This window comes from Berghia stephanieae, chromosome 7 (genome assembly GCF_034508935.2).
Source record: "Berghia stephanieae isolate SIO BIC M18660-M18661 chromosome 7, UCSD_Bste_1.3, whole genome shotgun sequence".
Classification (NCBI taxonomy): Eukaryota; Metazoa; Mollusca; class Gastropoda; order Nudibranchia; family Aeolidiidae; genus Berghia; species Berghia stephanieae.
The window spans coordinates 4,070,528-4,085,133 of record NC_088366.1 but is presented as its reverse complement, the minus strand read 5'-3'; the positions used below and the strand labels follow the sequence as shown (position 1 = coordinate 4,085,133).

The 14,606-nt window shown below is 35.0% G+C and overlaps 1 protein-coding gene across 1 annotated transcript; it reads right to left on the bottom strand.

Annotated features, from left to right (window-relative positions):
* Window positions 1–523: 523 nt before the first annotated feature.
* Window positions 524–5,403, bottom strand: LOC144976098 (proteasome assembly chaperone 4-like). The gene is made up of 3 exons (XM_078920280.1): window positions 5,186–5,403; window positions 3,263–3,341; window positions 524–1,062 (listed from the first exon to the last, which is right to left on the bottom strand). Exons 1-3 carry the CDS (start codon window positions 5,336–5,338, stop codon window positions 950–952), a joined length of 345 nt encoding a protein of 114 aa, XP_078776406.1. The 5' UTR covers window positions 5,339–5,403; the 3' UTR covers window positions 524–949.
* Window positions 5,404–14,606: the final 9,203 nt, after the last annotated feature.

Here is a 14,606-nt window from a genome sequence, read left to right as displayed (position 1 = left end):
TAAATGTATAACTCAATCAACAAATTATCAAAATAAAAATACAAAAAAAAACACTATCACAAATCACCCAAAAATGTTCAATCCATCACACAAGTAAATAATCAACTAAGTCACCACATCACACATAATGTTATCAATCACCAATCACACAAACAATGTATCAACTCACCAAACAACAACATAAATTATAATCACAATCACCACATAAATTTCATACATCAAACATATCAGTATATCAAATACAACATGTTCAACCATCAACCCATTACATTATCAACTACCAACACCCCATTGTATACCAAATCCCCAATCTGTACACTCCCATCACCAACATATGATCAACTCACAAACCAAATGTATCAATAAATACAAAAAAGTTAATCAAAACAAATTCAATCCATCCATGTATCAACTCACCAATCAACCACACATACAATGTATCAACTCACCATCACCCACACATACAATGTATCAAACTCACCAATCAACCACACATACATGTATCAACTCACCAATCACCACACATACAATGTATCAACTCACCAATCACCCGCACATACAATGTATCAACTCACCAATCAACCACATATACAATGTATCAACTCACCAATCAACTACACATAAGATGTATCAACTCACCAATCAACCACACATACAATGTATCAACTCACCAATCAACTACACATAAGATGTATCAACTCACCAATCAACTACACATACAATGTATCAACTCACCAATCAACCACACATACAATGTATCAACTCACCAATCAACCACACATACAATGTATCAACTCACCAATCACCCACATATACAATTTGCTGAGTTTATCAAGACTTATCAGAGAAGCAGAGAATAAGTCAACAATTTCTGTGACAGACCGTTGTCCTGATACTGACTCCCAGGTTTACATCAACCACACAATGACCAAAACATCCCGGCACATTGTCATGACAACAAAGTCCCCAATTCCTGTGACAGCCTCTTCTCCATCTCTAGACTCAATTGCTGGTCATAGGGAATGCTGCAACTCACAAACACTTGCCTGGAAAAACGTTTGGCTAGATCGGGGAAAGAATGGAAAAAAAAACAAAAAAAAAAAACATCGTTAATGTCTAAAAACAAAATTTCAATCGTCCTTCCTTCTTTATTTGTTTACAAATCTCATGTTAAACCAAATACCAACTTCCTATATAGCGAGTGACTCAGTGCAGTTTTTGCATAAGTATTTTGGAAATGTACATTTACACCAACTACATTTCAAATGATTCCAACAATTTCAAGTGTCATTTAAGCATTGTTGAAATCATCGACAAAATAGGCAAATTTTTGTCTTTTTAATGTGTATATCTTTTTGTCTCAATGTTTAATTCAGACACCTCCTTCCACTATGTGGCATGCCCAGTTTTGAGAGACATGAATTTTTTGTTTTTTTTTGTTTTTAAGGGTTTTACGGCGCTTGCAACACATTTAGGTTATATCAGCGCCAGTAAAAAGGAAGAAAATGGGATAGTAAAAAGTTCTAGAATTACAATTAAAGCACCCAAGAAAAAGTAAGACAAAGGGGAATTGGGAACAAATAGGGATCAGATGTAGATTCCAAGAGCATACCATCAATGTACTTAGTTTGAAATCACCTACAAGTCTCATCCAGACACAAGCACAAAATCCAACAAAGAGGAACACACTCAAATGCTTACATTATACATTCAAAATAAAAATAATAATACATAACAGAGAGATGATTTACAAGGAAAAAATTATCATCTCCCAAAACAATAACTATGCATTTGACTGTTTCCCTCCCAGCCAGGACTCCGACCAGGGCCAGGAAAAAACCAAGTAATCTCATTCCAAGACAAAGGCAGAAAGCATGTGGGAAAACAGATATAAGGGTATAGAAGACACAGTATGTACCTCCCTGCCCGCTATGGGAGGTCAGGATCCCCACCCAGAGACATGAATTAAATATGTTCACGAATGCACAAGAGCAGATAAAAGGCTGTAAAAGCCTACATAAATCTGGACATATCATATCATAATTGTTTGACTATGATCGGAGTTTGGAAATTCTTCTGTACAATTAGAAAATCACATAAAAACTGAATATTAAATAAAAGAAAAGCAATTTATATCACTTTTATAAAGAAATGTTTTATGAAATGTAAAAAGTAATTTTAAGGCACTACCTTGGTTTTTAACAACTTGACGCAGATGGGGAAGAAACTGAAGATTCGCTCAGTGGGTAATGTTGGACAGGTGACTCCTGACAAGTCGTAAAGCTGAGTCCTTGACCAAAGCTCACATTTTCTCACAATACTTAAGTGAACAATATGCACCTAATCTAAAATTTAAAATCAAGCTTTAATATAGAGCAATATCCACTAAACGTGCTTAAAGCACTTTACATTGGTCCCTGGCCAACAGCAACACGTAACATGTAGAACAACGCCTGTTAGACAATGTTCCAATTTTTTTTTTCTGACAGAGACAAAGTTGTTAACGGACAGGTTCTCATTTTACACCCGAGTATGGTGAGAGAATACGAATAAAGAGCCTTTTCCTAGGACTCAACTATGTGCCGAGTGAGGCTCGAATCCAGGATCTTCCGATCGGAAAGCGAGTGTCATACCACTAGACCACATAGTCGTACAACAGCATTGTCTCTGTTGAAAAAACAAATTGTAATAGCGCCTCAAGGTATCATGTCTCTTCGTGCATGTCAATGTAAATTAGTTGGGACCTTTTGTAAAGCACTCTTAGCTGAGCATTTAAAACTCATCTAACATCTTTGAGCCTTCACTACGACAGCAGTAACTTTATTGAAATTTTGAGTCACAAAAAATGCATCCACTGCTCAATTGGCAAAACCATGGGGTGAATTTTTAATTCAGAAAAGTGAGTGGAGCAGGCACTTATGTTGATAATAAGAAATGAAGAGAGTAGGAAAGTGCAAGAAGATGACAGAGAATAAAAGCTTCATGGCGGCGATGGGGGCTCAAACCCGTGACCTTACTGGTACGACAACTCCGCCTGGCCTGGGAGATCGTGACTCTACCGTGTGAGCTATCCACGATCGTGGAGTTGTACCAATAGGGTCGCGGGTTCGAGCCCCCATCGCCACCGCAAAGTTTTTATTCTCTGTTGTCTTCTGGCACTTTCCTACTTACTTCATTTCTTGTTATTATCAACATAAGGTTTTTTGCAAAATCATGGATTGGCTGTAATCCAAGATAAATAATAATCATCTAAAACCCTTACCTAGTTTTTGAGCTAAAATAGATGAATTGGCCTCAGACTTAGTTGTACCAATCAATGTTGTGCTGGAAGGGGTGGAGCCCTATGGGAAGAAAACCAATGGGGTGTAAAAAGCGTCTGAATCTAATCCAAAGTCCAAAAATAATAGTAATAGTCAACAATTACTGGGTGGGTTGGAGTAGAGAGCGGTGGGGGCCTAACTAGTCCTCCTACTTCAAGGACTAACATTTCCTGCCATCTTGGCTACAGGACAATCAAATCAAAAGAAAATCAGTGATCTCCTTTAGCTGCCTAATGCTTAATGCTTGACAAAAATGAAGTAAAACGAGGAAATCCGATCACTTGACCATGCAAAATCTCGCAGTCTTGGTCTCATAGGCTTGCCAACAAAAGGAAATATAGTCCAATTCCACTATTCACAACACCAGTTGGGAAAAGGTAAATTCTCCTGTTCACAACACCGGTTGGGAATAGACACCGCGATTATATATTCTACAACTACTAGACTATCCCTCGACAGAGTTGATGACTAAGTTTTTACTTACAGCGATATTTTGTTAACTTTAACTTCATAGTCCTATGCATTGCAAAAGCTTTAGTATTCTAAAAAATTAGTAAATGTTAAAAGGAGCTGCATTTAAAAAAAGCGTCTCAATAACTACAGCAGACAGACACGTCTGTGAGTCTGTGAATAATCACACACCGAATTTAATATCATAATTACTTCAACTGAAAACATTGATTACCTCCCCTACCCCCTATAACTATTAAGTTGAATGTTACCTTGTCAAGTCTAGCGGCACGAGCAGAGGATCTTCATTAACATCGACTCACACTCACAACCCTCCCTCACTTTCCACTCAGTCTCTCTCTTTCTTCTATGTTTGGATGATAAACGAAACGTGCATCAAGAGCCAATTGACTTTAAAAAGTTTTTGAATAGATCTATCCAAAGACATTTATGTCAATCGGCTCTTTATGCACGTAGACACGAATCTCGTTTAGCATAATATAATATGTTGCTAGGGTGGGTAAATGTTTCATCATTCGTGAATCGTCTTGTCATTAAGGTGAAAGGCAGTGTCTACCTACACAGTAACCGGGCACCTAGCCTCAGGATCTACGTACACGGTAACTGGTTTGCCGCTGCAATACAAGCAATGGATGGACCTCGCTCTGGGGAGACCTTCCATAAGCTACTACATCCCAAGTATTCTTGTTCTAGTAGGGGGTTTGGGAGGGGGGAAACTTCTTTTTTTTTTTTAAAGTCTCCCCGATCCCAAACCCTCTACACTAGAACTTCTAGTAGGGGGTTTGGGAGGGGGGAAGACTTAAAAAAAAAAAGTTTCCCTCCTCCCAAACCCCCTACTAGAACAAGAATATTTGGGATGTAGTAGCTTATGGAAGGTCTCCCTCGCTCTGTATGTGTGTGTGTGTGTGTGTGTGTTATTTTTAAAAATCATGTTTTTAAAAAACTTCGATTTTAATTTTCTAAAATTATTTATTTGAGATCAGTACCTATTTGTGTGCCATGTTTCTTTTTACTTTCGATTTTTCAAATTATTGTTATTATTCTTTAATTTATTATCATCAATCATTGTATAAACGTACATAGGTAATCACTAAGCGGCGTGCTAAACTACAATCTAAAACTATTTAAATTTAAACCTCATGGACGTATGCAGCAACATTTTCATTAATTTACCATTACCGCCAACGCCAACGGAGGTGCATAAAAACGCCACCAACGAAAATAATGATACCAAGATATCTGCGATATTCCTCTTTATTATAACGAAGTTATGCATCTTTAATTGAACCTTCCTAAAACTGAGTAAAAGCGAACGGCAATTTCCAGTCATAACTTTGTTATTTATGGACGAGTTGGGTCACAATTTGACTCCCACTGCTGCTGATCAAACTTACATATTTAGCTGGCATGGCTAACGCCATGTTCAACAGTTTAGGTTCTGTGCCAATCCATAAAAAAAAGCTGTCCGCCATAATTATAAGTTTAAAATGTACAATTTTATCGATGATCTTATCGGCAAAATCAACAACACGCAACGTACTGGCCATGTTTGTAGTTTGTTGTGAACTCACTGAACTCAGTTCAGTTCAGTTCAGATTTCAGCAACATTTCCAGCTCAAGTTTTTTCGTAAACATATTTTCTTTTCGCGGTCCAAGGGAAACAATTAGAATAAATATTAGGAATCCATAATTTTCATAGTTATGCCCCTTACACACAGAAGAGATGAAATAAAGCTTTGCAGTAACAGATTTAAACATCTTGGCTGTTTTTGCTGGAACAAAACATTGAACATCAAAATTAATTCAAACTTACCCTTGGTCTTTTCTGCTATAAACCCCCCCCCCCAAAAAAAAAAACAAATCAAAACCCAATTATAAATAGTTTGTTTTCATCACCGCCGCCACCACTAATTACCACAACATGCATCGTCATAATCATCATTGCTATTATTATTATTATCATCATCATCATCATCATCATCATCATCATCATCATCATCATCATCATCATCATCATCATCATCATCATTATCATCAATATCATCATTGTCTTCTTCATCATTATCACCATCATCATCATCATCATCATCATCATCATCATCATCATCATCATTATCATCAATATCATCATTGTCTTCTTCATCATCATCATCATCATCATCATCATCATCATCATCATCATCATCATCATCATCATCATCATCATCATCATCATTATCATCAATATCATCATTGTCTTCTTCATCATCATCATCATCATCATCATCATCATCATCATCATCATCATCATCATCATCATCATCATCATTATCATCAATATCATCATTGTCTTCTTCATCATCATCATCATCATCATCATCATCATCATCATCATCATCATTATCATCAATTTCATCATTGTCTTCTTCATCATCACCATCATCATCATCGATGAATCCCATGCTACAACTGGACGGGAGAAAAAGAGCAACGCTCTGATGTCGCATTTGGACTTTCGATGAAGAAGAAGATATAAACCTGCAACCAGTAAGACAGAGGTATAAATATTATGATTTATTAGAATATATATCATTGGGACACCTTCTTTAACATTTTTTTAAAGCTCACAGGCGACATAGAAAAGGAATTGCATTTTTCATGACTGTTGATTCCAGTGTGTGTCCAGCCAAATGTTATCCAGGCTGGTATTATTAGGCATTAGGTTATAGATAGTATGAGCTTGGCTAAGGAACTCACAACATTGCAATCCGGAAGTATAACGGACCAACAAACAAAACTATGTGTAATTATGAACTTTTATAGTCTGCTTAATACAGTTTAGTGAGAATTACCCATAAACGTGGATCGCAAAAACAAACAAACAAACAATCAAACAAATAAACAAACAAACAATCAAAAAAAAAAAAACAATAACAAAGACCTGAGTGACGTCAACTTCATACTATCTATAGATAGTATGCGCTTGTCTAAGAAGCTCACAACATTGCCATCCGGAAGTATAACGGACCAACACACAAAACTATGTGTAATTATGAACTTTTATAGCCTGGTTAATACAGTTTAGTGAGAATTACTCATAAACGTGGATGGCAAAAAAAAAAAAACACAAACCCCCCCCCCCCCCCCCAAAAAAAAAAAAAAAACAACAAAAAACCAAAACAAAAAAAAAATAACAAAGGTTTGAGTGACGTCAACTTCATACTATCTATAGATAGTATGCGCTTGGCTAAGAAGCTCACAACATTGCCATCCGGAAGTATAACGGACCAACACACAAAATTATGTGTAACCATGAACTTTTATAGTATGGTTAATACATCTTATTGAAAATCACTCGCAAACGCGGATGGCAAAATACAATAACAAAGGTTTGAGTGACGTCATCTTCGTTCTCTCTATAGAGAAGGAGACACAGCTTAACTTCGCGGGGTTTGTGAGTTGAGGTCATGACCCTAAGAAGTCGGGAGAGCGATTCAAGATAGACACTAGATACATTTGAAACCATTGTTTTGCTTTCTTTCATTCTTACATTCTTTTTTTTTTTTTTTTTGCAATGGTGGAATGCGTCGTCCGTAGAACTCTCGCGGGCATGAGGAGTTGTAACAGTGTGGTCGTGGGTTCGAGCCCCCATCGCCGCGAAGTTTGTATTCTCCAATGTCTTCTGGCACTTTTCTACTCACTTCATAAAGTGCCTGCTTCGCTCACTTTTCTAAACACAATGTGAATGTCTTACACTGAAAAAACAAACAAACAAAACACACAAACCTTTCAAATAAACAATACAAATGTACAGGCATATAGAGGAAAGAAGAAGAAGAAGAAGAAGAAGAAGAAGTAGTAGTAGTAGTAGTAGTAGTAGTAGTAGTAGTAGTAGTAGTAGTAGTAGTAGTAGTAGTAGTAGTAGTAGTTGTTGTTGTTGTTGTTGTTGTGTAGTAGTAGTAGTAGTAGTAGTGTAGTAGTTAGTAGTAGTAGTAGTAGTAGTAGTAGTAGTAGTAGTAGTAGTAGTAGTAGTAGTAGTAGTAGTAGTAGTAGTAGTAAGTAGTAAGTAGTAAAAAGAAGAAGAAGAAGAAGAAGAAAGAAGAGAAAAGAAGAAGAAAGGGGGAGGAGGAGGAGGAAGAGAGGAGGAGGAGGAGGGAGGAGGAGGAGGAGGAGGAGGAGGAGACAAATACGGAGTTCTCACAACTAACAATGACAAAGATCATAAGATACACACTCAAAGAACTTAAGCACAATTGTCAGTTTTACAAATCATTTTTATTCCATTCACATTTCCATATTTAAAAAAAAAAAGAGTAAAATAATAAAAAATGAACACCATTCACTTGAGACAATCAAAGCATTTGTAACCCACCTCCTGAGTCAGGTGTTGTGTCTGAGCGACGTTGACTTACTTGCAGATCTGATAAACCAAGTTAGATGGTCATAGCTGTTCTCAAATCAACGCAAGGTATTGTCCTGTTAAGCAAAGCTCATAAATGCGTTGGGTTATCAGACTTATAAATATGTACACGCCGTGCTAGAGCGATCCAGACGGCTGATGTCGAACAACTATTCGAATTGACATCTTCTATTTATTTATTTATTTATTTATTTATTTATTTATTTATTTATTTATTTATTCATTTATTTTTTTTTTGTTGTTTTTTTGTTTTTTTTTTTTTTTTTTTGCTTATTTGATTTCTTCCAGTTCCAACTAATTTCCCAGTCTGCTAATTGTCTATGGTAACATATGATGATTAACTAATGTCGTCTGCTAAAATAATAATTGAAGTCTTTTTTGATATATTGATACTGTAGGCGTAGTAAACGTTTCATGGCCAAATTTGTATAAATGAAGGGTAAAATATCGATATCACAACTTTAAATACGAGAAAATGAATTCCATATTGTATTTTTTATCTCTAACGGGTAGTTTTTCTTTGGGAGGTTTTTGCCTTAAGAGTCTCTTCGAAAGGAACATTGGATGGAACAACCCAGGTGTCAGCCGCAGAGTGGCGCAGAGTCGTGAGCTAAAGGCAACGGTCCTACTATTACTATTGCATCAGAGACGTCCGGAGGCCTAGAGATGCGGCGCGGTGCCGTCCGGAGGACATATAAAACATTCTCAAGCTATCCGGAGGACCTCAGAGCTTTTCGAAGCTTTCCAGAAGCCGTCCGAAAGCTCCTCGTGCTGGCATTTCTTTCAACCGGCCCTACTGTTTGCCGTCGGAGCCGTCCGGATGTCATCTAAGCACCTTCTCTCTTTTCCCCTTACCATTATTCCTTGTGTTGGTCTCGTTGACTCTTTAAACCATTTTGATGGGTCGTGTCAGATTTCATATACAATAATCCTAGTCTGGTTCACTCTGACACAACACCAGATATTGTCGACGGGTCACACCGTATCGATTACCAGTGTCAAAGTCAAAGCATGGAGAAAGGCCGTTATGTACAATGTGTGATTATTGATGATGTGAAATTGGATTAGAAATCATGGCAGTCCATTCAATCTAGAAATCTCTCTCTCTCTCTCTCTCTCTCTCTCTCTCTCTCTCTCTCTCTCTCTCTCTCTCTCTCTCTCTCTCTTTCTTCTCTTTCTTTCTCTCTTTTTCCTCTCTCTTCCTCTCTTCTCTCTCTCTCTCTATCTCTCTTCTCTTCTCTTTATCTCTCTCTCTCTCTCTCTCTCTTACTCTCTCTATTTCTCTCTATCTCTCTCTCTCTTCATCTCTCCTCCTCTCTCTCTCTCTCTCTCTCTCTCTCTCCTCTCCTCTCTTCTCCCCTCTCTCTTCTCCCCTCTCTCTCTCTCTCTCTTCTCTCCTCTCTCTCTCTCTCTCTCCACTCTCTGTATTTCATTCCAATTCAACAATAAATATTGCGTAGACAAAAAATAATAAAGTCACATTATTATGATTTATGTAATATTTTACTGTTACAGTTGTGAAAAATAATTCAGAAAAGTGAGTGGAGCAGGCACTTATATCAAGTTGATAATAACAAGAAATGAAGTGAATAGAAAAATGTCAATAGTCAATAGATAGAGTGAAATTGACATCACTCAAGTGTTTGTTATTGTTTGTTGCCATCCACGTTTATGAGTTAATCTCACTTCACTGTATTATCCAGACTATGATAATAGTTCATGGTTACACATAATTGTGTGTGTTGGTCCGTTATACTTCCGGGTGGCCATGTTGTGAGCTTATACGCATACAATCCATAGAGAAGAATAAAAACTTTCCAGCGATAGAACCTGGACGAGCCCCCATCGCTGGGGGGGGGGGGGGGGGGGGAGTTTATTCTCTATTGACTTCTGGCGCTTTTCTTTAGATAGTTCGAAGATGACGTCAATCAGGTCTTTGTTATTTTTTTTTTTTTTTTGCCATCCGCGTTTATGAGTAATGCTCATTGAACTGTATTAACCAGACTATAAACGTTCATGGATACACACAGTTTTGTGTGTTGGTCCGTTATACTTCCGGATGGCAATGTTATGAGCTTCTTAGCCAAGCGCATACTATCTATAGACTTCTGACGCTTTTCTATTCAATGTATTTCTTGTGATTAATTGTGATAACATACCATGGAGAGATTGAGATGGGTACCTTACTTATCGGTGTTGTCATGGGAAATATTTTAAGTTGGTTTGATGAACGTTTTTTTTTATTTCCGTGACAACAACGATAACAGTAATGATATTGATGACGATGACGATGATGATGATGATGATGATGATGATGATGATGATGATGATGATGATGATGATGATAATAATGATAATAATAATAATATAATAATAATAATAATAATAATAATAATAATAATAATAATAATAATAATAATAATAATAATAATAATAATAATAATGATTATGATGATGATAATAATAATAAATAATAATAATAATAATAATAATAATAATAATAAAAATAATTGAGACGCATATTGCCCATTTCAACAACAACAGGCACATAAAATACCATTAAATGATTGCGTTGCTTGATTTGTAAATAATTTGTACAAAGTTTTCATCGATAGATCGTCAATAAGCACATCATCATAATAATACCATCCTGTTAATGCGTCATTATTTAAATTATTGAAATATACATAAAGAGAGCAATCACTAAAACGGTTATAACAAAACCTTACTGAAAGTTGAACGTAATGTATCGTTTTTTTCAATGATTTTTTTATAATGACAAAAAATATTGATACCAAATATTATATTAACTATTAGTGACGTCAACAATATCGTAGAGAGCGGATCTCATGCTGTTGTCTTTAATTGATTGATTTATTGATTTATTGATTCATTTGTTTGGTTATTTATTTTCCCTTCTACCTATATACTTATTTGTTTATTTATTTATTTATATATTTATTTATTTTTCTATTAATTTGCATACTTATTTTATATTTTATTTTTTCCATCAATTAATTGAATAAGTTATATCTTCATGTATCTTTATATTCATTTATTATTTATTTATTCATTTATTTATTTATTTATTTATATTTATTTATTTATTTATTTATTTATTTATTTATTTATTTATTTATTTATTTATTATTTATATTTATTGCTTTATTGATTTATTATTTATTTATTATTTGATTATTTATATTTTTATTTATATATCGTTTTATCTTGTACTACTCGTATAAAGCGAGTTTGGTCCTAAGTGATTTGTTATAATCGTTATAGTATATACAACATTGAAAACGCTTTGTATAACACATGTAATAAATAGAATCAAGTACACTTACAATTCACATGAATGCAAGATATTTATGGATGCCTCGAGAGGGTGACAATAATAAATTATAACAAGAAATAGATAACGACATATTAATATGATATATGTATATACATATATATTTTATAAAATTTGTTGCTATTCAGACATGCACACATATAATCTCTTCCTTACACATAAACATATACATACTCACACACACATACACACACACACACACACGTACGCACACAACAGTCACTTTCAGCAGTGTTGTTACTAAATTCAATTCAATTATAAGCAATTCACATAATACCCTATAGCAATTTTACAGTAATTGAAATTATCTCATCTTGATTTGAAAAAAAATAAAAACAAATAACAAACAAAATAAAAACATAAACAACAACAACAAAAATAAAGCAAAAAAAAAAACAAAACAAAACAAACAAAACCCCAAAAACAAACAAAAACATGTAACATAGTTATTTGACTAACAACACACACACATACACACACACACACACACACACACACACACACACACACATACACATTTGAAATCATATAAAATTAATTGTTATAATATCCTGTTTTTGAAAATATATAATTTTATCTTCCATTTAAATAGCATATTAATATTCGAATCCAAGATCTGACCACGTGCTATGCCCTCCATAGTACCACATTTATCATCTGGTCTGCTGGACTCTGGAAAAACCCACATTTTAAAATTTGGCCAGAAAACTCGTCTTTCAAATATCGATCGATTTAAATGACCCTCATCTTGGCAAACAACTTTCAAACCTGGGACTTCGCAAAGTCCCAGGTTTGAGAGTGGTTTGCCAAGATGAGGGTCATTTAAATCGATCGATATTTGAAGGACGAGTTTTCTGGCCAAATTTTAAAATATGAGATTTTCCAGAGTCCGTCAGTGTTGTAAGCCATTTGGTTGGAATTCAGCTACCTTTGTGTAACAGTAAAGGCCGCTGATTTATTTATATAAATATAAAAATATAAATATTACAACCATGATCTATGCGTATGATCAATATAATATACACATGACATATTAATGCATTTATAACTCATGTCTTTATTTACATAATGCATACTTTATACACAGACAAAGCACTCAGTGTAAAATTCTTGTATCTACAAGAGTAATCAGAAAGATAGCCGGGGCTGTCAAATGTGATGACCACACCGGCGCAAGGCACAAAGTCAGTTTATTGCATTGTCACAACCTTTGCATCACAAATGTCACCCGTCTCTCTAAACGGTATTATATCGGTAAGATTGAACTGCTAGGAAAAGGAATAGGCTTCAACAGTCGGGACGTCACTTCCCTCGTAATGACTCATAGTAACTTAGTAACTGGTTCTAAACTATCGGGAAAATGGCGGACGTCCTTATGAAATACTTCTCTGACGAGCATAAGAATTTATCCAGAGGAGAAAAAACATGATAAATCTGATCATGTTTTCACTTTTATACATTCTGATCACATGACATATGAAAAAGTTCTAGTCAGCAAGAAAAATAAAAAGTACCGATTTTCTTTGTTTAGAACCAAGCTGCTGGTTGCTGGGCGGACGTGATGTCAGACTATTAAATCCTATTTTGACTACAAATGTATGGAACAAAACAACCCAAAAAAGTTACGCCCTTTCGCTCCGGCACCACAAGATCCCGTCGCCTAGGCATTCCACGAAGGAATATAGATAATCCATCAAACACGACGTCTGATGTCAACAGGAATCACCCATGTTGTCCAAGTAAGTAAATTGGGGGTTAATAATCTTTCCCAAGAAAAAAAACCGGAAGTGCCTGAAGCGGAGCTCGAATCCGTGACCTTCCAGATCACAGTTTGCAAACGCCTTAACCACTCAGCCACTTGTATGGAACAAAGTCAAGCTTATATTCTTTATTGAAAATATTTGGTATGGCTTTTTAACATAACCAAAACCAAAACTCTCACATTTGTTACAGAGAAGGACATAATCAGTCGGATGGTGAAAAGGTTTGAACTGAGATATTGCCAAGTTTAGTTAGAAGGTCAATTTTTATAAAGAACGAGTTCTTGTCATAAATGATTAAATCAACCCTTTTGTACAGCTTAATTTCACTTCTAGATTTTTTTACAACTTGTCGAGTTGAAAAAGTATGAAATTTGAGAAAAGTGGCTGGATACCTTTCCCATATATCTAACCAAAACTTAATGAAAAATCCCCCGATTTACTTCAAATAAAGATTGAAATGCTCTGTAAAGCATATTCTTTCAGAAAATACAAATACAAATTTTTCACCTTCCGACTGATTATGTCATGCAGTGACACAATTTCTGGATTTGTAACTCGGATAGTCACTATTTGCTTTCTGGTTCATTTCGACACAATAAATACTGTTTATAGACAAGAGGTCACAATATAATTTCACGTAAAGAGCGATTTATTATTTTTGATTGTGCAGCAAAAAGTTGTTCGTTGAAAATCTCCTTTCGAATAAGAATAAATGGTCTGGACAAACATATCATTTGGTGTAAGGTTTTGATCATGTGTTATTTGATGTGTTAGATACAGAATATGATGATGATGATGACGGTGATGATGATGACGATGATGATGATGATGATGATGATGATGATGATGACGATGATGATGATGATGATGGTGATGATGATAATGGTGATGGTGATGATGATGATGATGATAATGGTGATGATGATGACAATGATATGATGAAAAGTGATAATAAACACTATTGGTGTAATATACTTGTTTTGTTTCTCATTCTTGTACCTATATATGATAGAATGTACATTGCATCACGGTTGTTGATACGTGGACACTTTCCAAAAGCAAACATTCCATAGACGCACAAACAGATGTAACACACACACACACACACACATATGCATATATATATATAAATATATATATATATATATATATATATATATATATATATATATATATATATATACATATATAATATATATATATATATATTATATATATATATATATATATTCAAAGACATATTGAAAAGGCACACGCAATCACAACCGATAAAAGCTTCGGGAGTCGGATTTTTCCAT

Excerpts from the sequence above, each read along its gene's own strand:
- LOC144976098 (XM_078920280.1), bottom strand. The coding sequence starts at position 5,338 with ATGGCCAGTACGTTGCGTGTTGTTGATTTTGCCGATAAGATCATCGAT. Across the intron at positions 3,342-5,185 it reads TAGCCATGCCAGCTAAATAT|GGCTCCACCCCTTCCAGCAC; the intron begins GTAAGTTTGATC and ends TTCTTCCCATAG. Across the intron at positions 1,063-3,262 it reads TATTTTAGCTCAAAAACTAG|CCAAACGTTTTTCCAGGCAA; the intron begins GTAAGGGTTTTA and ends TCCCCGATCTAG.